A 23,103-nucleotide genomic window follows, 5' to 3' on the forward strand; every position below is an offset into this window, starting at 1 on the left:
TCTATCTATCTATCTATCTATCTATCTATCTATCTATCTATATCTATCTATCTATATATAAAAGCCTAAGCAACCGGCTGACTGGCCGGTCGCTATGACATGCACTGACTACCAGGGGGCAGATGCACAATGCAGGAGCAGAAACCACAGGCATGGAAACATGGAACAGACTGATGAATCTCAGAGGGAAGGGGAGAAGAAGGAGGGTGGAGATTAACCAAAGATATTATTTGCATAGCAGAGGCCAGGTGCATGGATTCATACACCAGTAGGGTTCCTTGGCCTGGCCTGCGGGCATCAGGACATCCCCTGAGGGGTCCCAGGTTGTGAAAGGGTGCAGGTCTCTAGTTATCTAGTTTCTAAATAAATACATTTTTGAAAGTAGAAAAAATAGACACAATATATAAATGGGCTATTCACAGAAAAGGACATTTTAGTACCAAAAAAATTTTAAGGCCTCTATATAAAACAGCTGTGGTAGTGACCTTTCACATCCATTGGGCTCTTACCTGACATATATAAAATCATGAGCATCTGCATCCCCATTTAAAAATCCAGAAGCCAAAGAAAACTTTATTGAGATACACTGAAGTTATTCTGCTTTGATGTGAGCAACAATACTTGGGCTTAACATGTTAGAACATTAATCACATGTTATAGTGTGCATGAGTGGCCTCTTCTCCTGAAACTAGCCCAAATGTAGGCAATTTATTTTCCTAAATGGAAAGTTGGTTATCCAAAATATTGAATATTTCTTTTGTTATTTTACTACTTTAAACTAGGGATAAATGGTATTTGAAATAAAAATTAAATTTTACAAAACCTGGCTTTAAACTAAAGCAATATATTGCTGATTTTTATTATCATAATTAACATTATGAGAACATGTAAGCAAAGCATTATCTTAATTCAGGTTTGGTTTGTGTATTAGGAAAAATAATTCTCTATAAAATGTCAGTATTTGATAAAAAATAAGAATCCATTTAAAAAATTATACCTGTGGGTGCAGGTTTCCTGCACCAACTTGATTCATTTATAGAAAAATAGGTAATAAAGGAATACAAACAAAAGCAACATAATTTTGACTACCAGATTTGTTACCACTGTCATAATTGCTTTTATTCTTTAAGAAATATTACAGGTAAATATAACTACTCCCTCCAAACTTTTTCCACTTCCTAAACTTGAAATCCACAGTAATATATGGATCCATGGTCAATATACAGTACTATTCTTTACTCCTAATATTATATAATATGATCTGTCAAATTTTTATTCTGCCAATACCGTATTCTATCACAAGTAATCACATCATATCACTCTATCTCTCTACTAATAGAAATTTTTGCTATGTCCAATTTACAGTGATACAAACCATAACATATATCTCTTTGTATATATATTTGGGTGTTCTAAAGACAATAAATCAAAATAGTATACAGTGAGCACATATATCTCTGTGCACATGTGGGTGCCTCTGAAACAAATACACGAAAATAAGTTGATTCACATTTATGTGTTGTTGTTTTTTTTAAAAAAACTGTATTAATAAATATATTCTATTTTCATCATAGTTTAAAAATTTTACTCTTTGTATTGTTTGTATCTATTTGGATTTTATTTTTATATATGGTAAAAAATAGAGAGCTAATACTTTTTATTAATATGAATCTTCCATTTATTAAATAGGCCATCCTTTCAATGATTTCCATAGCATTATCATACACAAAATCCACATCTCTCCTCCAATCCTCAATTTGTTTCCACTGATTTATTTACTCCTCAAGAACACATTGTTTAAATGACACAGTTTTTTTAAATGTTTTTATTGACTTTTTAGAGAGAGAGAGATAGAAACACTGATGAGAGAGAAACATCAACATGCCCCCTGCTGGGGATAGAGACAGTATACCAGGCATGTGCGCTGACTGGGAATCAAACCTCGACCTCCTTGATTGCTTTTAAATGGGATATGAATCTACCCCCTGGTAGGTTCATACTCTCTCTAGTATGAATCTTCTCCTGGTGCATGGGTCAATCACTGAGCCACATCAGCCAGGTTAAATAACACAGTTTTAAATAAAGTATGTAATGATATCTAGTATACTGTCTTCTCTTTTGTTTCTAATTTTCTAGCTATTTGTAGTCCTTTGTATTGCAATATAATATTTGAATTCAGTTTATGAAATTCTTAAAATATAACTAAATAATAAAAGATTTGTGAAAAAGTGTTTTTAACAATGCCAAGTTTTTTCAGTGTTATTTTTCTAAATCATTAAGGGTTTCTTTTATGCTCTTCAAAATGTTTTATAATTTTACACATATAGTAATTTATTGTATCTATTCTTAGATACTTTATATCAACACATTTTCTAATGATCTATACTAATAAAAGGGTAATGTGCAAAGTGATCGGGACACCCTTATGCAACAACGAAACAGCTGGCTGTGTGGGGCGACCAGGCTGGCAGGGGGTCAGTGAGGGGTGATCAGGCCAGCAGGTGGGGGGTAGTCGGGGGAAACCAGGCCAGCAGGGGGGCAGTTAAGGGTGACCAGGCTGGCAGGGGGGCAATCAGGCCGGTAGGGGAGGCAGTTAGGGGTGACCAGGCAGGCAGGCAGAGGAGGTTAGGGGTGATCAGGCTGGCGGGGGGGGGGGCAGTTAGGGGCAACCAGGCCAGCGGGGGAGCAGTTATGGGCAATCAGGTCAGCAGGCAGAGGCAGTTAGGGGTGATCAGGCTGGAAGGGGGGGCAATTAGGGGTGATCAGGCAGGTAGGCAGATGCCATTAGGGGTGATCAGGCAGGCTGGCAGGTGAGCAGTTAGGAGCCAGTGGTTCCGGATTGTGAGAGGATGTCCGGATTGGAGAGGGTGCAGGCTGGGCTGAGGGGACCCCTGCCTGTGCACGAATTTCATGCACCAAACCTCTAGTTTCTCATATAAAGTTAATTTTATAGTTCCTCTTTTCCCCCCAATCTTTTTCTTAATAATACATTGGCTAGGAGCCCAAGTATCATGTTGATAAGCAACAATCCTTGGGCTTAACATGTTAGAACATTAATCACATGTTACAGTGTTCATGAATGGCCTCAGAAGACATCTTGTTTCATGTTTTAATTAGAATGATAAATAAATATCATTAGTAGATAAGATATCTGCTAAAGGTTTTTGATGATTAGCTTTTTCATTATAAAATTCTTAACCTTAGATTAAGAATTAGGTGGAATCTAAAAACATAAGAATTCTCATGTTTCACGAGTGTGTGACCTTAGATTAAGAATTAGGTGGGATCTAAAAACATAAGAATTCTCATGTTTCACGAGTGTGTGACTTCTACAAAAGGCTTTCCAATATTCATAGTTTTCTGCTCTGTAATCGATATGAAAGGAGGTGCTAATTACTTCTGAAGGTTTTTCCATATTTACTATATTCATAGGGTTTCTATTTCTAAGGAGTATGAATTTTTTGGTGTCTAACAAGATGTGACTTTTGGCTGAAAGCTTTACCACACTCATTACAAGGATAAGGCTTCTCACCTGTATGTTTTCTCATATGAAGTGTAAGAGATGAGATCTGAGAGAAGGCTTTTCCACATTTACTACAGTCAAAGGGTTTCTCACCCGTATGACCTCGTATATGTATAGTAAGGGATGAGCTTTGGGAAAAGGCTTTTCCGCATTTATTACATTCATAGGGTTTTTCACCAGTATGACCTCTCATATGCACAATAAGGGAAGTTCTTTGAGAGAAAACTTTTCCACACTCATTACATGCATAGGGCTTCTCACCTGTATGACTTCTCATATGCAAATTAAGCAATGAGCATTGAGAGAAGGATTTCCCACATTTATCACATTCATAAGGCTTTTCCCCTGTGTGACTTCTCAGATGAAGAGTAAGGGATGCAATTTGAGAGAAGGCTTTACCACATTTATTACAATCATAAGGTTTCTCTCCAGTGTGGACTTTCTGATGTGTAATAAAGTTTTGCTTTTGGCTGAAGGCTTTACCACATTCAGTACATTCATAAGGTTTCTCTCCAGAATGAATTTTTTCATGAGCAATAAGATTTGATTTCTGGCTAAAGGCTTTGCCACATTCTTTACATGTATAGGGTTTTTCTCCAGTGTGAATCCTCTGGTGTCTAACAAGATTTGACATCTGAATAAATGCTTTCCCACATTCATTACATTCATAAGGTTTTTCTCTAGTATGAATCTTGTGGTGTGTAATGAAGTTTTTCTTGTGGCTGAAGGCTTTTCTACATTCCTTGCATTCATAAGGTTTCTCACCAGTATGACTTCTCATATGTACAGTAAGGGCTGAGCTTTGAGAGAAGGATTTTCTACATTCATTACATTCATAGGGTTTCTCACTTGTATGAATTCTCACATGCATAATAAGCATGGAAAACTGAGAGAAGGCTTTTCCACATTGATCACATTTATAAGGTTTTTCACCTGTATGACTTCTCATATGAAGGGCAAGGGATGCAATTCGAGGGAAAGCTTTACCACATTCATTACATGCATAAGGTTTCTCTCCAGTATGAACTTTCTGATGTGCAATGAGGCTTTGCTTCTGGCTGAATGCTTTTCCACACTTATCACATTCATAAGGTTTCTTGCCAGTATGAATTTTTTCATGATCAATAAGATTTGATTTTTGGCTGAAGAATTTCCCACATTCCTTACATGCATAGGGTTTCTCTACAGTATGAATTCTTTGATGTCTAATGAGATTTGACACTTTAATGAAAGCTTTCCCACATTCATTACATTCATAAGAATGTTCCCTACTGTGAATTTTCTGATGTTTTAAGAGTTTTTCTTTATGGCTAAAGGCTTTTCTACAGTTTTTACATTCATAGGGTTTCTCTCCAGTATGAATTCTCAGGTGTCTAATGAGATCCAAGGTTTGACTAAATCCTTTTCCACAATGATTACACTTAAAGGGGGTTACTACAAAATGTGATGATCTACTGCCAGATGACTTTAGAGGTTCATTATATTCACAGTATTCCTTTTTTATAAGGATTTTCTCATTATTTTGACAGTCAAAATTATGTTCTAAACACTTTCCAAATAAGTTATAGTCACAGAGGTTGTGAACAGAAGAGTAAAACTCTGAGTTTGGAGAAAATGCATAAGAAATTTTCTTATGACATTCACTGACTTTTTCTTCATTCAATACTTTTATGAACTTATTTCCGAGTTGTGTCAAAAGCCTGTCCTGTATATTCTGATGTTCATCAAGTCTCCATATTTCTCCTAAAACAGATTACAAATAAATGTTACTTGTAAATTTTTCCAATATTATATCAATAAAATTTCAAAAATATGCTATTATAGGATTGACTTAAGTCCTAGTTTTTGGCTATTAAGTTCCAGGAACATATATCTTTTATTTTCTAAGATTTAGAAAATTTTAGGAAGGTAAATATAGAGGCAGACATCTCTGAACACAAATAGCCTTGATTGCTTTTAAATGGGATATGAAAGAAAAAAGATAAGCTGTTCAGTAAATAAAAGAGAATACAGAATTTCAAATAATGTAAGAAGAAATAATGATAGAGAAAAACACAAAGACAGGAGGTTAAAAATCATAAAAATATTTTTCAGGATTTTATTGAAATACATTCATAAATGTAAATGACCAAAATGGCTATAAGGTATAAAAACCTATCAAACCAATTTCCATAAAATAAACAGAAAAACTTAAAAAGAAGTGCACTAAAAACAAAACAAATAGAAAAGATGCAGAGAAATTAACATGAGATTTTAATAAACATTTAAGGGCCAACTCTCATGTGCAAAATGTTACAAGAAAAAAGAAGAGATTCCAATCTTTTGTGTGAAACAAACAATACCAAACCCAGTATAGATGGAGCTGGAGATTATTATGTTAAGCAAAATAAGCTCGTCAGAGAAAGACAAATACCATAAGATCTTCCTTATAGGTGGAATCTAAAAACAAAATAATTTAACAAACAAAATATAAACAAGTACATATGCATAGATCACACTGACAGCTGTCAGAGGGAAGGGGGGATTGGAGGGCTGAGTGAAATAAAGGTGAAGAGATTAAGCAAATATATATATATATACACATACACACACACACACATATACACAGCAATATGGTGATAGCTAGAGGGAAAGGGGTTGGGTGAGGTCCAAAAGAGCAAAAGGAGGATAAATCAAATGGAAAGAGAATTTAGTCTTGGCAATTGTCACATGATACAGTAAGCAGTTGATGTTTTGTTGAGATGTAGAAACCTTTCTATAGTTTTGTTAACCAATGTCACCCCAATAAACTCACTGGCATGGCTCAGTGGTTGAGTGTCGACCTATGAACCAGGAGGTCACGGTTCAATTTCCAATCAGGGCACATGCCCAGGTTGCAGGCTCAATCCCCAGGAGGCAGCCAGTCAATGATTCTCTCTCATCATTGATGTTTCCATCTTTCTCTCCCTTCCTCTATGAAATCGATAAAGATATATTTTTAAAATTTTTTTTAAATATATTTTATTGATTTTTTACAGAGAGGAAGGGAGAGGGACAGAGAGTTAGAAACATCGATGAGAGAGAAACATCGATCAGCTGCCTTCTGCACAGTCCCTACTGGGGATGTGCCTGCAACCAAGGTACATGCCCTTGACCGGAATCGAACCTGGGACCCTTCAGTCCGCAGGCCGACGCTCCATCCACTGAGCCAAACCGGTTTTGGCTATTTTTAAAATTTTTTAATGATTAAATAGTTCCTATTAAAATGAAAAGAAATAAAAATAAAAGTTTCAAAATTATTTTAACTTTAAAAAAGAGTCATTAAAATTATTATAAAGAAACTCATAAAATTCACTATATTAGTAAATATTAAGTTTCAATAACCTTCATATATAAAAATAGTTACAAAAATATAAGACTACACTTAAAAATATAATAAAATATGAAAATACGGGAATAAATTTAATAGAAATCTCAAAATTATAAGAAAACTTTAAAAGGCATACACAGATGTGAATAAATAAAATGGTGTAATGGGTTGAATTGTGTACTTACCACCAAAAAATGTGTTGAAGTCCTAACCCACCAGTACCTTAAAATGTGAAGTCATTTTGAAATAGGGTCATTCCACATGCAATTAGTTAAGAAGAGGTCATGGTGGTTGGGTAATCCCTAATCTAATATGACTGGTGTTTTTATGAAAAGAACTAGAGGCCAGGTGCACGAAATTTGTGCACTGGGGTGTGTGTCCCTCAGCCCAGCCTGCACACTCTCCAACCTGGGACCCCTCGAGGGATATCCGACTGCCCATTAAGGCCCGATCCTACCAGGATCGGGCCTTAATGGGCAGTCGGACATCCCTCTCACAATCCAGGACTGCTGGCTCCCAACTGCTTGCCTGCCTACCTTCCTGATTGCCCCTAACCGCTTCTGCCTGCCAGCCTGATCACCCCCTAACCACTCCCCTGCCAGCCTGATTGATGCCTAACTGCTCCCCTGCCAGCATGTTTGCCCCTAACTGCCCTCCCCTGCAGGCCTGGTCACCCCTAACTGCCCTCCCCTGCTGGCCTGGTTCCCCCCAGCTGCTCTCCCCTGCAGGCCTGGGTCCCCCCCAACTGCCCTTCCCTGCAGGCCCAGTCACCCCCAACTTCCCTCCTCTGCCGGCCTGGTCACCCCTAACTGTCCTCCCCTGCAGGTTTGATTGATCCCAACTGCCCTCCCTTGCAGACCTGGTCCCTCCCAACTGCCCTCCCCTGCTGTCCATCTTGTGGTGTCCATCTTGTGTCCACATGGGGGCAGCCATCTTATGTGTTGGAGTGATAGTCAATTTGCATATTACTCTTTTATTATATAGAATGGAGGCTTGGTGCACAGGTGGGGCCAGTTGGTTTGCCCTGAAGGGTGTCCTGGGTCAGGTTGGGTGTTCCCTTGGGGTGTGGGGTGGCCTAGGCGAGGGGCCTATGGTGGTTTGCAGGCTGGCCATGCCCCCCAGCAATCCAAGCAGAGGCCCTGGTATCTGGGATTTATTTATCTTCTATAATTGAAACTTTGTAGCCTTGAGTAGAGGCCTGGACCTGCCAGGGTGTGCGGAAAGCTTGGCTTCCTCCATTGCCGGGGAAACCCAAGCCTCCTGCTCACTCCGTGGCCGCAGCCATCTTGGTTGGGTTAATTTGCATACTCGCTCCTGATTGGCTGGTGGGCGTGGCTTGTGGGTGTAGCAGAGGTACAGTCAATTTGCATATTACTTTTTTATTAGATAGGATGCCACACAAAGAGAAACACAGGAAAGATGCCATGTAGAGGTGGATATAGGTTGAAGCTATGCTGCCACAAGCAAATGAATGTCTGGCACTACCAGAAGCTGAAAAGTAAGGAGGGTCCTTTCACAGGTTTCAGAGGGAGCATGGCCCTGCTGATACCTTGATTTAGTATTTCTAGTCTCCAGAACTGTGAGAACAAATTTCTGTTATTCTAAGCCACCCAGTTTGTGGCACTTTGTTATGACAGCCCTAGAAAACTAAGTCAAGAGACATATCACATTCTTGGAAAGAAACATTCAACAGCAAAGATGACAATTATCACAGGATAACCTAATAACTTAAAGTGGTTTCAATAAGAATGTTTAAAAATACAAGTAATAGCTTCAAGTAGAATGATGCTATGGTTTGCCACCCGAGAAGAAATGGTTTAAGAAAAGAATAATTAATTTTCAATATACATACTTTATTAGTTTTTAAAAAGTGGTACTATAAGCATGTATTTTATATTTTTAAAAGTAAATAAATAACATTGAATAATGCAGTAATTAATAAAATGAAAACAAATAATGGGAAGGTAAAAAGTAGATGAGAGTTAGAACATAAAAGTGAGTCTATCTAGTATGATTGGATGGGGAGTAAGTATAGTGGAACCTAATAAACAAAATGAACTAACAAGCAAAATAGAGACAGACTCTCAGATAAAGAGCAAGCTGGCAGCCATTGGAGGGGGTATATGGGTGTGGAGGGATTGAGCAGTGCAGGAAGCCACCGCTTGCCAATATTGTCATGAGAGCGCACCAAGGAATGTGGAAGGCTGATGGACCTTAAGTGTTAGGAGGGCTGATGCTAAGCACCAATTGTTCATGTTGAGATAGTGGTGGCTCAAAGCAATTTCCTGACCTGATAGCCTCCAAGTAAATGTTTACTGGACCTTACTGATCTTTATTGACCTTAGAGACAGTCTGTCTGCTACCTGTTTGTCATGCTTTACTGAGGGCAAGATGTGTATCTAAATCTGAATAAAAGCAGACAGGACCCAGTTTCAGTGTGTCTCTTCAAGAAAGAGGCTCCACCTGGCCCCCAATGCCTTCTAAATTCATATTTCTTATATGGTATTTTCATTTGTACATCGGCCCCTCCTTCAGATCCTGAACCTCGCCACGAAGGTCATGGCATCTGGCACCTAGAACAGGGACTGGAGAAGATTTGCCTGAGCAAAAAACGAAGTGAAAAAGGAAAAGTGGAAATTCACCGGAAAGATGGGAAGTTCACTGTGCACAAAGCCCATGCCAGCTTCGGAGTTGTGACCATAAGTGGATGGGGATGTCTTTAATCAGCCAGGTTATAATGAGGAAGAATTTGAGTAAAAGGCAAAAAAAAATCATTGTAAATTTTTAGCTTGCATGCTCAAGGAAAATGAGTAACTTATCATCTTTAACTATGTGGGCTCTTGTTTGAATTGCATTATGCCCATTTCATATTGGGGGTTTAAGTCTGTAAAACCTAAGGCTCCAGATCCTCTGCCTCTAGTGTGGGAAGGCTCATCAACTAGAGAAAATAGGGCTAAAAGTCCTTTTACAAAAGGACTCCTTAATGCTTTGTCTGAAAATTACCATATGATGCCTTGTGACTGGCAGATTTTAGCTGAAAAAATTTAGATGCCAGTCAGTGCTATGGAGAGCAGAATATGATATCATCTGTGAATAACAGGCCGAGATCTAAGCCATATCTGGCTGTAAGTCCCAGGCAATGTAAAACATCTGAAAGATTCATGAAAAGAACTCAGATTTATCAAGTCTTATCTATGTGTTATGCGCACTTGTAAATATCATATATATGAGTGTCTGTTGATTGTTTTTTTATCTGTCTTTTTCATTTGGTTTAATGATTAAGCATGCCTTTAATTTATCTTAATAGAAAAGAAACAGTAGATGGCCAGGCTATTACTAAATTTTCCCAGAGCAAACAGAATGTGGGGGTGGGGAGAAAGAATATGAGCGGTACATGTGGCTGATAACACAGGTCCCAGGAAAATTCCCTAGACAAAGGGAGGTAACTAAAAAAGGCCCCAGCCCATTAATTACCAAGTTTCTTGGTGACTCTTAAAATGGACGCCTGCTCTCAGGAGCATTCTTAAAAGTCTAATTTTTGCCATGGTTTTATTTCCCAGTCCATCATTTGAAATTTGAAAAGATGAGGCATTTCTCTCAATTTAGGGACACATCTGGGACTTCTATACCCTTGAAGAGAAAAAGGCTAGTTCAAGGGGGAGGTGCCCCACCCAATTTTGGGTGGCCTCTTAGTCTAAACCCCATTTCTTCACAGATGCTATAGAATAGGCCCCAGACTATTTTTCTTTGGAAGATGGCAAAAATGACACAAGGAAAATATACAAGCTGTGTTTGGGAAACACAGATTAATGTTTCCATGATAAAGGGCAGTTCTTGAATAATAATAGACCACATTCCAAGGTTGCCTCCGGGACACTCCTGTTTTTATAAAGAAAAATAAAATAATACTTTAACATTAAAGCCACTGAAAGTCAGTGAGTTATCTCTGTTACAGAATTTGCCAAGGAAAATGCCTTGGGTAATAATAATTGGCTTTAAAATCTCAAAATTGTTAACGCAAAATATATACAACTAAAATGAAGAGTATATGGTAAAAAATCTTTTTCAGTGGTAATTATTTATGACTAAACATAGTTTCCAAAAGTCTTTGGTAACTTAAAACTTTGGAGTTTGCTGAATTAAATAATAAAAATTATTAAATATCTAGGTATTTTGAAATAACAGGATACTGAAATATTAATCTGAGTTTGCCTAGTATGAAAATTATAAAGGATAGATTTGAATCTATTAATTGAATGTCTTGTATTTTATTTAAAATATATCCATAAAAATATGAATATATTACTAATCTGAGAAATGTTAAGTATTTGACTTGCCACCTAAAATTTGAGGCTTCTAAGAGTTAAAAGTTCAAACTAAGTAGGAAGAAATTATATGGTTGTGATAATAGAATGCATGAAGTATAGAAATATAGAAATTCATTTTTGAGGAAAATAATTCTTGCATTTTCTCTGAAAAATTAGTAGTTCAAAATATATAGTCTTTATGTGTATATGTGTCTGTGTACTACTGAAAAGGAAAAAGGGGGGGCAGTTTGCAACCTAGTTCAGTATCTGGTTAAAACTGTAGTCTTATTTCCCAACTCTGAACTTGGGCAGAGCTGCAGAGCCTAACCCCAGAGCCCCGCCACAGCTGATTTGGGCAGAGCTGTGGGGACTCTCAGGGGTCCGCACAGGAGGAAATATATAAATCAGAGCCTCCCCACAAATTCAGTTCAGGCTTTGGATCCAGAATTCCCCTGGACTAGCAGATCTGCAAAATAAAGGTTAAACTTTCCTCCCTCAGAGTGCTGGTTGATCATTCTCCAGTGCATTCTGCCACAACACTACATATAGGAAAATTTCAACCTAGAATATAATATTGTATTGGTCTGATTAAAAAAGAGAATTAATTCTATGGTCTGAACCAAATTTTTAATATTAAAACTGGTTTAAACTTAATTGATGTTTTAGAATAATTACAAAACGTGTGTTGATAAATGTCAATCTAAGAAATGCTGGCTGTTTACTTTTTGGTTATCATTGAAAAATTAAGGTTTCTAAGAGTGAAGAATTCTAATACATTTTAAAGAAAAAAGAAAGAAAATGTCTGTACAAGTTGCTGAAGGTATGACAGAAAGAAAGAATATTAGAGTAGAAATACTTAATAGAAGGTCTGAGGCATGGTTATGCATTTTTGAAGGACATAGAAAGGTTTGAAGGCCAATTTGAAAATGTGAAATTTGTGAAGGTTGCATATGTAATGAGAAGGAAAAGAGAAATGTTGAAAGAAAGAAAGTAGTCCTAAAATTAACTATTTACAAGAATTGTAAAAGGGCCAATTTGCTCTGAGCAAGAAAGCCCGAGATTTCAGTATCCAAGCCTGGCAAGACAAGGTTGCTGGATACTTCTTAAGCAAAACCAGAATATTCAGCAATGAAATTTCAAAACAGGAGCATACATAATGCATCAGATCACCACCCAGCCTGCTCTTCAGATTGGCTGGGGGGTGGGATGGCATCTGTACTTCAGGGTAAAATACATAAGTTTACTTACTTTGCTTTTTCAATAAAGGTGCCTACTTTAATTACTTAGTAAGTTAACTTTTCACAATACAATCAAGGTCTCATATAAAATCATTTATCTGAGAAGCCAATATTTTATGAGCAATTGGTTCAAGTAAAGTCCAAAGTAAAATTTGCATACATATGCAAATGACACTAGCCAAAAGGAATACTACTTAAAAGTAAGTTTAAACTTAAAAAGAAATTTTAAAATCTCTTTCACTACTATTTACAAGGAAAACTAAAAATTATTATTCAAGCATTAAATCTCACCATTAATAAGACACCATAAGTATAAAGAAAGTTACTTTTACTTGAAATGTATGCATTGCAGTATTAGCCAGCATGTCTCTCTCCTACCTGTTTTTCTGAAAAGCAACCAAGTTGGTTGTTCTGTTTTAAAGAAAGTAAAAGTCTTTAATGTAGCAATTTATGGCAAGCCCACAGGAAAAGCAAACCTTAGCAATGTTTACCCAATTAAAAAGAAACTCCCTCAATGGGGCTTAAAAATTGCTCCAAAAAAGATACAGAAAGAAATACCCTTCAAATATCTAGAACTGCAATTAAAAATCAATGTATTAGGCCTCAAAAGATAGAAATACAAAAGAATTGCCTTAAGACCTTAAATGACTTTTAGAAATTATTAGAGGACATTAATTAGTTAAGACCTTGTCTAAAAATCTCTATGGGAGAAATGACAAGTTTATTCAATATACTTAGGGGTGACTCTAATCTTTCTTCACCTTGAACATTAACAGATGAAGCTAGGAAGGAGTTATTAAGAAATGAGCAGGCAATCTCCTCAGCCCAAGTAGCACAGTACAACCTGAATTGCCTTTATTAGGACAGATTAATCCTACTGCAAATAGTCCCACTGGAGTCATTTTCCAAAATAAAAACCCTCCTACTATTATTGAGTGGGTCCACCTAAGGCAGTGGTCGGCAAACTGTGGCTCACAAGCCACATGCAGCTCTTTGGTCCCTTGAGTGTGGCTCTTCCACAAAATACCACGTGTGGGCGAGCACGTACAGTGCAATTGAAACTTCGTGGCCCACGCGCAGAAGTTGGTTTTCGGCTCTCAAAAGAAATTTCAATCGTTGTACTGTTGATATTTGGCTCTATTGACTAATGAGTTTGCTGACCACTGACCTAGGGCATCAATACTCTAAAACTGTGGTTACATATATAGAACTAATAGCTCAATTAATATCTCAACTCAGAAAGCGCTGCAGGCAGCTTAGAGGAGAAGAACCCCAATGCATCTATCTTCCCCTCACTGGGAAACAATTAGAAATGTTATTTCAGACTGATTTAAATTGGCAGGTTGGACTAAGTGGATATTCAGGGGAACCTACTCCTAAAGCATTAACTGTTTTTACTAATGGTTCATCTAATGGTAAAGCTGCTTATCAGGCAATGAATTCAGACCAAGTCATCCAGACCAGTCACACTTCAGTGCAAATAATTGAATTAGAAGCTATCAAGGCTGCATTGCAGAATTTCCAGGAGCCTCTCAATGTTATTTCTGATTCTGCCTCTACTACTAGCCTGGTAAATATAATTAAGACTGCTTGATTAAAATAGCTCAGTGAAAAAAGTCTATTTAAGCAGGTACAGCAAATTGTACAGCAAAGAAATATCCCTTTTATATTACTCATATCAGGGGTCATACCACCTTGCCTGGTCTTTTAACAAAAGGAAATGCATACTTTATTACAACAGGCACATTACAGGAATACCATACAATTCCCAAGGACAGGCAATTATAGAATGCCAACATCAGCAGCTAAAATCCCAATTGGAAAAACAAAAAGGGGGAATAGTGATGCTGGAGAAATCTCCCATTGGTAAGCTACACCGAGCCTTAATTACTTTAAATTTTTCCACTTGTAACACTGATGGCAAGACAACTATGGAATTACACTGGTGTCAAAATATGCCAAAAGAAAAATGGCTTGATCAAATGGAAGGATCCTGAGTCTGGTTTATGAAAAGGTCCCAACCCTTTACTAACCTTTGGTTGAGAATATGCTTATGTATTTCCAGAAAACTCCTCCAAGCCCGTGTGGATTCCTGCAAGGAACATCAAACTCCAACATAAAGCCGCGGAAGGAACTGCACAAACTAATGAGGGCCTTGCACCTGGAGCCCCACCCTGTACCTGTGGCTGCAGACAATTGACTGCTCCAGCCACAAATAGCAGTAGCCCCAAGCAACACTCTGAAAATAAGGAATAGGAGGAGAACAAGACAGACAGACAACAAACAGTCTGGAGATGACTTGGGGGATGGTAAAAAGACAGTCCAGAAAGCTGAGCGAGTTTGTGAGGGAACAAGAATGCCAAGAACACCTAAGAATGTTTTCCTTGCCATGCTAGCAGTCATCAGTTGTGCGGTTATACTACCAGGGGCAAATGGGGAAGTATATTGGACTTATGTTCCTGACCCTCCATGGGTGAGACCCCTTACTTGGGCTGATCCCCCGCCTAGTATACTCACCAATAATACCAAGCACCTTGGTCACCCAGGGGGACCACAGGTGGGACAAGGAAGTATCTGGGCGAAATATAATTACACAGGTGGCGCCATCCAGCTTCCCTTTTGTATGACACAGAATCCAACTACTGCTCCTTTGTGTGCAGAGTTAAAGAGAGGTTTCTGGTTAGCATGGACACCAAAGGAAAGGGAAGCAAAAGCCCAAATACATCTATCACTACTTGCTCCTGGGAGAGGTACAGAAAATGTAACTTTACTAAGACATCCCCCCACTAAGCCATTACGTTAAAAATTTTATGAATGGCACCCCTCAGAGAAAGAAATCAATTGGCAAGACTGTTATAGTGACCCCCCCCCCACCAGCAGCAAACTTAGTAACAGTTTTTCCTTTGTGCATTGGAGCCCCTATGGGTCTGCATATAGTAACAATTGCACCCTAAAGTGGAAGGGGACTGCATCCTATCTATATGTTGAAGCTAATCACACCATCCCATGGCATGGAGGAGGATTTGTTGGATCTCAGTTACAACATGATAATTGGCCCCTACAAAACACACAATGGAAATTAGCTGCTGCACTTGCACCTATAAAATGGTATAGTTTTAACTATAGCTTAAATTACTCTATTCATACCTTATGGGGAACTCCCAATAAGACAGTATTTGCCACCACTTGTGTATTTGATCCTTTTGTACTCCTCTCAGGCCCCATCCAGGTGCACCTTAATAAAACAAGCCATTTAAATGAGGTATAATGCACAGGCTGCACACTATTCCATTGTATTAATTCTACATACCAAAAAGATTCTCTCATGATTTTAAAACAACCTGCTTTTGCTTGGGTTCCTACTAACCTAACCAAGCCTTGGGAATTTCATCAAACCTCCCAACTGTTATATGACCTGGTAAAAATCTTAAAACGACAAAAAATATTTCTTAGAGTATTAATTGCAAGACTCTTTGCTCTAGTGTTGTTACTTACTTCTGTAGGAATTGCTGTTTCATCCACAGTACAAACTGTTCAAACTTCTCAGTTTGTACAACAAGTTAAAGAAAATGTAACTAAGACCTTATCTATACAAAAAAAGAATTGACAGCCAATTTGAAATAGAATTATCAGCATTAAAATCTATTTGTGTTACCCCCGTTCCCTATAACAGTACCTTACACTTTTGGGAATCAATAAAAAATCACCTTCTTGGTGCTTGGGGTAAAGGTAACACAACCCTTGATATTTTAGAATTACAACAGCATATTGTACAATTATCCCAGACAAACTTACAAACTAGTTCCTTAGACGCCTGGCAGCAATTTAAAAAGGACATGAACGAATTTAATCCCTTTCACTGGATCTCCTTACATTTGCCTCTTAGCATAACCACTATTGTCTCTCTCATTCTTGTTCTTATATGTTTATTTCTAGACTGCAGATGTGGAATGAAGAGTCTTAAAAGGACTCAAACCCTACAGACTGCATACACTTTTTAAGATTTATTAAGAAAACAAAAAGGGGGAGATGCAGAAAGCCACCGCTTGCCAATACTGTCATGAGAGTGCACCAAGGAATGTGGAAGGCCAATGGACCTTGAGCATTAGCAGGGCTGACGCTAAACACCGATTGTTTGTGTTAAGATAATGGTGGCTCAAAGCAATTTCCTGATCTGATAGCCTCCAAGTAAATGTTTACTGGACCTTACTGATCTTTACTGATCTTTACTGACCTTAGAGACGGTCTGTCTGCTACTTGTTTGTTGTGCTTTACTGAGGGCAAGATATGTATCTAAAACTGAATAAAAGCAGACGGGACCCAATTTTGGTGTGCCTCTTCAAGAAAAAGGCTCCACCTGGCCCTCAGTGCCTTCTAAATTCATATTTCTTGTATAGTATTTTCATTTGTGCATCGGCCCCTCCTTCAGATTCTGAACCTTGCCGCGAAGGTTGTGGCAGAGGAGAAAAGAAAAAAAGAAAAGAAAAACTCATGGACACAAACAATAGTGTGGTGATTGCCAGGGGAAGGAGGGTGGAAGAGGCAGAGAAGAGTATAAGGAGGAATAAATGGTGATGGATGGAGACTTGACTTGGGGTGGTGAATACATAATATACCATACAGATGATGTGTTGTAGAACTGTGTACCTGAAACCTGTATAATTCTGTTAACCAGTGTCAACCCAATAAATTCAATAAATGTAGCAGAAAATGGGAGCTAAAAGAAAAGTAGCACTGTCTTTAAAACTTCCCTTGAAGTAAAATGTAGCCATTACTAATGTATGAGAGGAAAAGCTAACAATACAGTTGGAAATACTAGTATAGTTATGGGTACAAAATATGATGTTAAGGCATTTACAATAGAAGGAACAAAAGAAATTGGAAAGTAAAGGACTATAAATGTGAACAGGTTTATTTGTACTATAATTCCATGAAAATCTGAAAACAAAAAGAAAGAATCGTATATAAAAAGGTGGGCAAAGACACTTAAGGTGTGAAAAACAGAATTATTATCTAAGTAAAGCTAAAAATGAGTTAGGAAATATTGATATCTAATGCACAGGTAAAAAGGCCAACTGGTCCTTTAATTTTGTTGGAAAGAAGTTAATAATCTTATCTAGAAATGACATCTTAGGTTTCTAAAATATTCACACCAGTTTTCACTATAAAAGTCTAGTCTTTAGGAAAATATCTTTGAGGAACATTTCAGAGGAATCATCTATTCACATATTAACCATTAAGGATCCTTGCCCCTTCTCACCTGTCTGGTTCCCTCCCACTAACCTGGACAGTGTCTCTTTAACACTTCTTCCTCCACCACCCATGGTTCTTCTTCTTGCTCCAACTTGAAAATCACATCGGGTTTGGTAAATGGACAGCCTATCAAAGGGAAATGACATAAGATTTAGGCATAAATACTAGAACAAAGAAATACTTAAGAATATAGGCTGGCACAGAAAAATCATAATTTCTGAAGGACAAGAAATTATAGTTTCTGGGAATGCTGTCCCCTGAATCAAACAAAAAAGGACCTTTTGTTTTGAAAGATGCAGCATGCACATTCACATGGGTAAAGGCATCTAAAGGACAAATTTGTTCTAACACTGAAAGGTTCCACACACTTCAGAAAATTGGGGGCTGGGGAACAACTTTAACTCCTAGAATGTGGGTTATAGAGGAAACTACTCTTACCCACTGTGATTAAGTTGTTATAGTTTTCTAGCATCACATTCCGGTACAGGTTCCTTTGAGCAGGTTCCAATTGCTGCCATTCTTCCTGGGTGAAGTCAATAGCCACATCTTTGAATGTCACTGTTCCCTGTAACAACACACTCCAACTCAATCTGAAGTCATCCATCTTAGATGATGTGGACAAAACATATTGAACTGTTTTCTCATGGTATGCACAGGTTAGAGGTTATAAAAAATTTACCTAGTTTTTTAATTTCTAAAAGAAAGAACATCACATTAGCAGCATCGTATCAGTTTATGTTCATTCACTGAATTTGCAAGCATCTCTAATAACCACCATGGTTTAAAGAGATCTCGGGCACCAATTTATATTAAGTGTGGAAGCTGGGTGAATATAAAACTTTATTTAACTTAACTGGTTTGGGAACTCACTAGATGCCTGTGATTCAATGAGGCAGGGAAAAACAATGAAAACAGGATTTGGATGCAAATAGAAGTAGGAAAAGGATATGAAAAGTTTGTGGTATGGAAGAACATCCAACAAGAGATATACATTGACATATTGTTGGACATAATGCTTATTAAATCAGGAGAAATCTACAATGAAATAAGGATTGCTCATTAGCCTATACCAGTGGTCAGCAAACTCATTAGTCAACAGAGCCAAATATCAAAAGTACAACGATTGAAATTTCTTTTGAGAGCCAAATTTTTAAAACTTAAACTTCTTCTAATGCCACTTCTTCAAAATAGACTCGCCCAGGCCGTGGTATTTTGTGGAAAAGCCACACTCAAGGGGCCAAAGAACTGCATGTGGCTCGTGAGCCGCAGTTTGCCGACCACGGGCCTATACTAGTTGTCTGCAGCCATGAAAATGGGCTATGATTGCTCAGAGTTTACATACATTGAAAAAAGAGGGCTACAGACAGAATCATACAAATACCACCAAAGAAAAAATGCATTAATAAAGTTTTTCTAATGTTCTGAACTAGAATTACAAGCAGGATTAAGAGAAAAAACATTATCAGGAAAGCTTTAGAATAAGTTTCAGAAATAAGATGCTGGTTGACAAATTTCTTAAAAACAAAGTGATTTAAATATTAAAAATATAATGTATTTTTCCTATTCAAAACTGAAGTGCCCAAAGGACTACAAACAGATAAAAACTTCAACAGCACTAGAACAAAGAAATTTGTCCATATTTCCTGCTTCTTCAGGAATTTCTACGAGAGATGGGTGAGATAAAAAGAAATCACCAGTAGCTAACTCATAATCACTGTTCCTAAGAATTTATTTCTAGGTCCTAAAAGTATCTTATGAACATAAACATTGACAAACACTAAGGGTTCAGAGTAGGCTGAGGGACTAAAGAAATAATTTTTTTGGAACCCTTTTCTGTTAAAGAATACGGCTTTGAAATAAACAGGTTTAAGAAACAAAAGGCAATTGTGGTTGAATAAGACATCCCTCATTTGCTTCCCCCTCTTCCACAACTACAATTTTCCATCCAGCCATGTACAAAAGTGCCTTTGTGGAAGCTTTGGGATCCAGCCCCATATACCAAAGGGGTCTGGAGGAGTCTCAAGCACCCATATATTGGATAGTAGATATATAGACCTTAGTCCCAGCTGTAGACCCTGAAGTAGCTTATGAACCAACTCTAGTCTCTCTTGGCCATGGTTCAGGAGCCCCTGGAAAAAAACACCCATGGACACCAGCAGAAAAGTCCCAACCCACAACTAGAGCAAAAGAGTTTTGACTCATCAGAAATAGTAAGAGAAAAAGGTTAACTTTACTCACATCACTTTTCCCTCAAGATAGCACAGATTAGGGCCATGAGAAACCTGTTGGTCCATGATCTCATCCATAGAGGAAAGTGAGAGTGCATGAGTACCGCGCTTCTTGGCTGTGCAGTATAGTGTCAAAGAGGCTCATTTCTCTCTTGCCTCATCCAGAATACTGGATTCTGAGATACATGATGGGGGAAGGAAGAGTCTGAGAGAGTGGAACATAAGACTCCTGTAGAGCATTAACTGGACACAGGTCCTACTAACAGCATTGCAGACTCCATCAAGAAGCCTGTTCATTTATTTATTTTTTTTACACTAATAAACCTTTATTGTTCAGATTATTACAATTGTTCCTCTTTTTTCCCCCTATAGCTCCCCTCCACCAGGTTCCCCCTCCCTCTGCCCTTACCCGCACCCCACTGTCCTCATCCATAGGTGTATGATTTTTGTCCAGTCTCTTCCCACACCCCCCACACCCCTTTCCCCCTGAGAATTGTCAGTACACTCCCTTTCTATGCCCCTGATCCTATTATATTCACCAGTTTATTCTGATCATCAGATTTTTTTATTCACTTGATTTTTAGATTCACTTGATATGTATTTGTTGTCACTTTGTTGTTCATAATTTTTGTCTTTACTTTTTTCTTCTTCCTCCTCTTCTTAAAGAATACCCTTCAGCATTTCATATAATACTGGTTTGGCGGTGATGAATTCCTTTAGCTTTTTCTTATCTGTGAAGCTCTTTATCTGACCTTCAATTCTAAATGACAGCATGGCTGGGTAGAGTAATCTTGGATGTAGGTTCTTGCTTTCATCACTTTGAATATTTCTTGCCACTCCCTTCTGGCCTGCATAGTTTCTGTTGAGAAATCAGCTGACTCCCTTGTAGGTAACTAACTGTTTTTCTCTTGCTGCTTTTAATATTCTCTCTTTGTCTTTTGCTCTTGGCATTTTATGATGTGTCTTGGTGTGGTCCTCTTTGGATTCCTTTTGTTTGGGGTTCTGTGCGCTTCGTGGACTTGTAAGTCCATTTCTTTCCAGGTAGGGGAAGCTTTCTGTCATTATTTCTTCAAATAGGCTTTCAGTATCTTGCTCTCTCTCTTCTTGTGGCACCCCCATAATTCTGATGTTGGTACACTTGAAGTTGTCCCAGAGGCTCCTTACACTTTCTTCATATTTTTGGGTTCTTTTTTCTTTTTGCTTTTCCGGTTGGGTGTTTTTTGCTTCTTCATATTTCAAATCTTTGACTTGATTCTTGGGATCCTCTAGTCTGCTGTTGGATCTATGTATATTATTCTTTATTTCAGTCAATGTATGCCTAATTTCTAGTTGGTCCTTTTTCATATCCTTGAGGGTCTCACTATATTTCTCAGAGGTTTCTAGAAGATTTTTGAGTAACCTTATAACCATGGTTTTGAACTCTATATCCTGTAGTTTGCTTTCCTCCATTTCTTTCATTTGTGACCTGTTTCTTTGTCTCTGCATTTTGGCTGCTTCCCTGTGTTGATAGTGTGTTTGTGTGCTAGGTGTCCTATAGGGTCCAGTGGCTCAGCCTCCCCAATTACCTGAGGTGGACACTTTTGGTGCACCCCTTTTTGGGCTGTGTGCACAGTTTGGTTGTAGTTAAGCCTTGATTGTTGTTGGTATCACTGGTAGGAATTGACCTCCAGGCCAACTGCCTGTGAGGATCAGTTGTGTCTATGATGGGAGAACTTCTGTACTGGAGACACCCTTATGGAGCAAGACTTGCTTCAGTGGGGCTTTGGCGCTCACTGAGTCTGCCCCCTGAGTGTGTCTCTTATGGATCTGAGGAGTTGTAGTCTGGATGGTCTCTCTCTGACCACTGGGTACACTGGCTCTTGGATCTCCAAGGAGAGAGGCCACGCAGCAGGAGCTACAGAGAGATCTGCAGAATCCTTCTCTTTGTTTGGGGTTTGGAGGTGCCCAGATAAGGCCCCGCTGTGAAGCAATGCAAACTGCTGTTGAGCCTTGGGTCTTCTTTTGGAAGCTCTGGGGCTCTTTGACCCAGCTGCAGTATGTTAGGTTTCAGATTGTAAAGGGCCAGGCCATTCATATGCAAAAGCCTCTGCACACAAATTGGGTGGGGTGGGGTCTCAGGGAATCACCAGGGTGGAGCAAACAGCAATAGCTGACCATCAGCCCTGCCTGGAAGAGGTCCCATGTCTCTGTGTCCCACGGCACCGTGCAGGAACAATGATCAATGCAAGCACCTCTGAGAGAAAGCTGCCCTCGAGTTCCGCCCGATGCCAGACAGTCCAGTTTCTCCCCGTATGAGTCTGGGTCCCCAGAGTCTCACCCAGAACTGGAGTTCAGAGCAGTCAGGAGCTTTTTTCTCCCTCCTGATTGAAAAAGACAACAGCGTACTCAGTTGCCAGCCCTTTCTGCGCACGCACCTCCGTACCTCTGCACTTCACTTCTGCACCTCTGCACCTCCTCCGAGTCTCAGTGTGCTTTTCTCTTTCCTTCTAGTTGTATAATTTCCACTCAGCCAGCATTCCCATGGTTCTGGATGATACCTGTTTTGTCTTTTAGTTGTAGTTTTGAAGTGGTTGTGCGAGGCAGCAAGTTCAGGTGTTTACCTATGCCGCCATCTTGGTTTCTCCCTCATTTGGTTTATTTTTATCTGTAGATTCCACCAAATGCTCCATGGGCACCCTAGAGCTCTGCATAACTTACACACACACACTCCCCTTGTAACTGGCTCCTTGTGCATACTCTCGAAGGTGGTAGTGAGAGCAAGCTTTGGAAGAAAACCAGCTTAAACCTGCAGGCCAGGGAGAGACCACGAATGTGAGCTTTAGCACTGCCTTTGGGAAAAGAAAAGGGAGCTCCTAGCAAGTACCCTTCCTGGAGTGTTGCAGAATCAAGTAAAGGCATACAAGCTTAAGAATTCTGCCACAAGAGGGAGAAGATTGGAGTGAATATACCACACATTAGAAGGTCTGAGAAAGCCTCAGAATCCCTAGCAGAGATAATGAAAGTCATTTTGCTCCTGAAAGTAGTTAGTAAAGACTGGAGGATGTGACTTTTACTTCAATGAAAAACTTCGAAGAACACGAGCCCTGGATGGTGTCGCTCAGTGGATAGAGCATTGGTCCACCTACCAAAGGGTGGTTTGATTTCTGGTCAAGAGTACTTTCTTGGGTTGCAGGTTCGATTCCTGTCCCCATCAGGGTGTGTGTGA

At 38.7% G+C, this 23,103-nt stretch overlaps 1 protein-coding gene across 6 annotated transcripts in view; it reads right to left on the reverse strand.

The window, feature by feature from the left end:
• Positions 1–1,105: 1,105 nt before the first annotated feature.
• The window catches only part of ZNF569 (zinc finger protein 569), a 159,669-nt gene continuing 137,671 nt past the window's right edge, over positions 1,106–23,103 (reverse strand). For all 6 annotated transcript variants that reach the window (XM_080644803.1, XM_080644806.1, XM_080644804.1 and 3 more), the window contains 5 exons: positions 18,109–18,235; positions 17,701–17,796; positions 15,565–15,652; positions 14,935–15,065; positions 1,106–5,266 (listed from right to left, as the gene is read on the reverse strand). In XM_080644803.1, the coding sequence (XP_080500929.1) occupies positions 3,444–5,266; positions 14,935–15,065; positions 15,565–15,652; positions 17,701–17,796; positions 18,109–18,235 (2,265 nt within the window). In that variant the 3' untranslated portion in view covers positions 1,106–3,443. The remainder of the gene's footprint in view (positions 5,267–14,934; positions 15,066–15,564; positions 15,653–17,700; positions 17,797–18,108; positions 18,236–23,103) is intronic.

Source organism: Plecotus auritus (assembly GCF_963455305.1).
Source record: "Plecotus auritus genome assembly, chromosome: 10".
NCBI lineage: Eukaryota > Metazoa > Chordata > Mammalia > Chiroptera > Vespertilionidae > Plecotus > Plecotus auritus.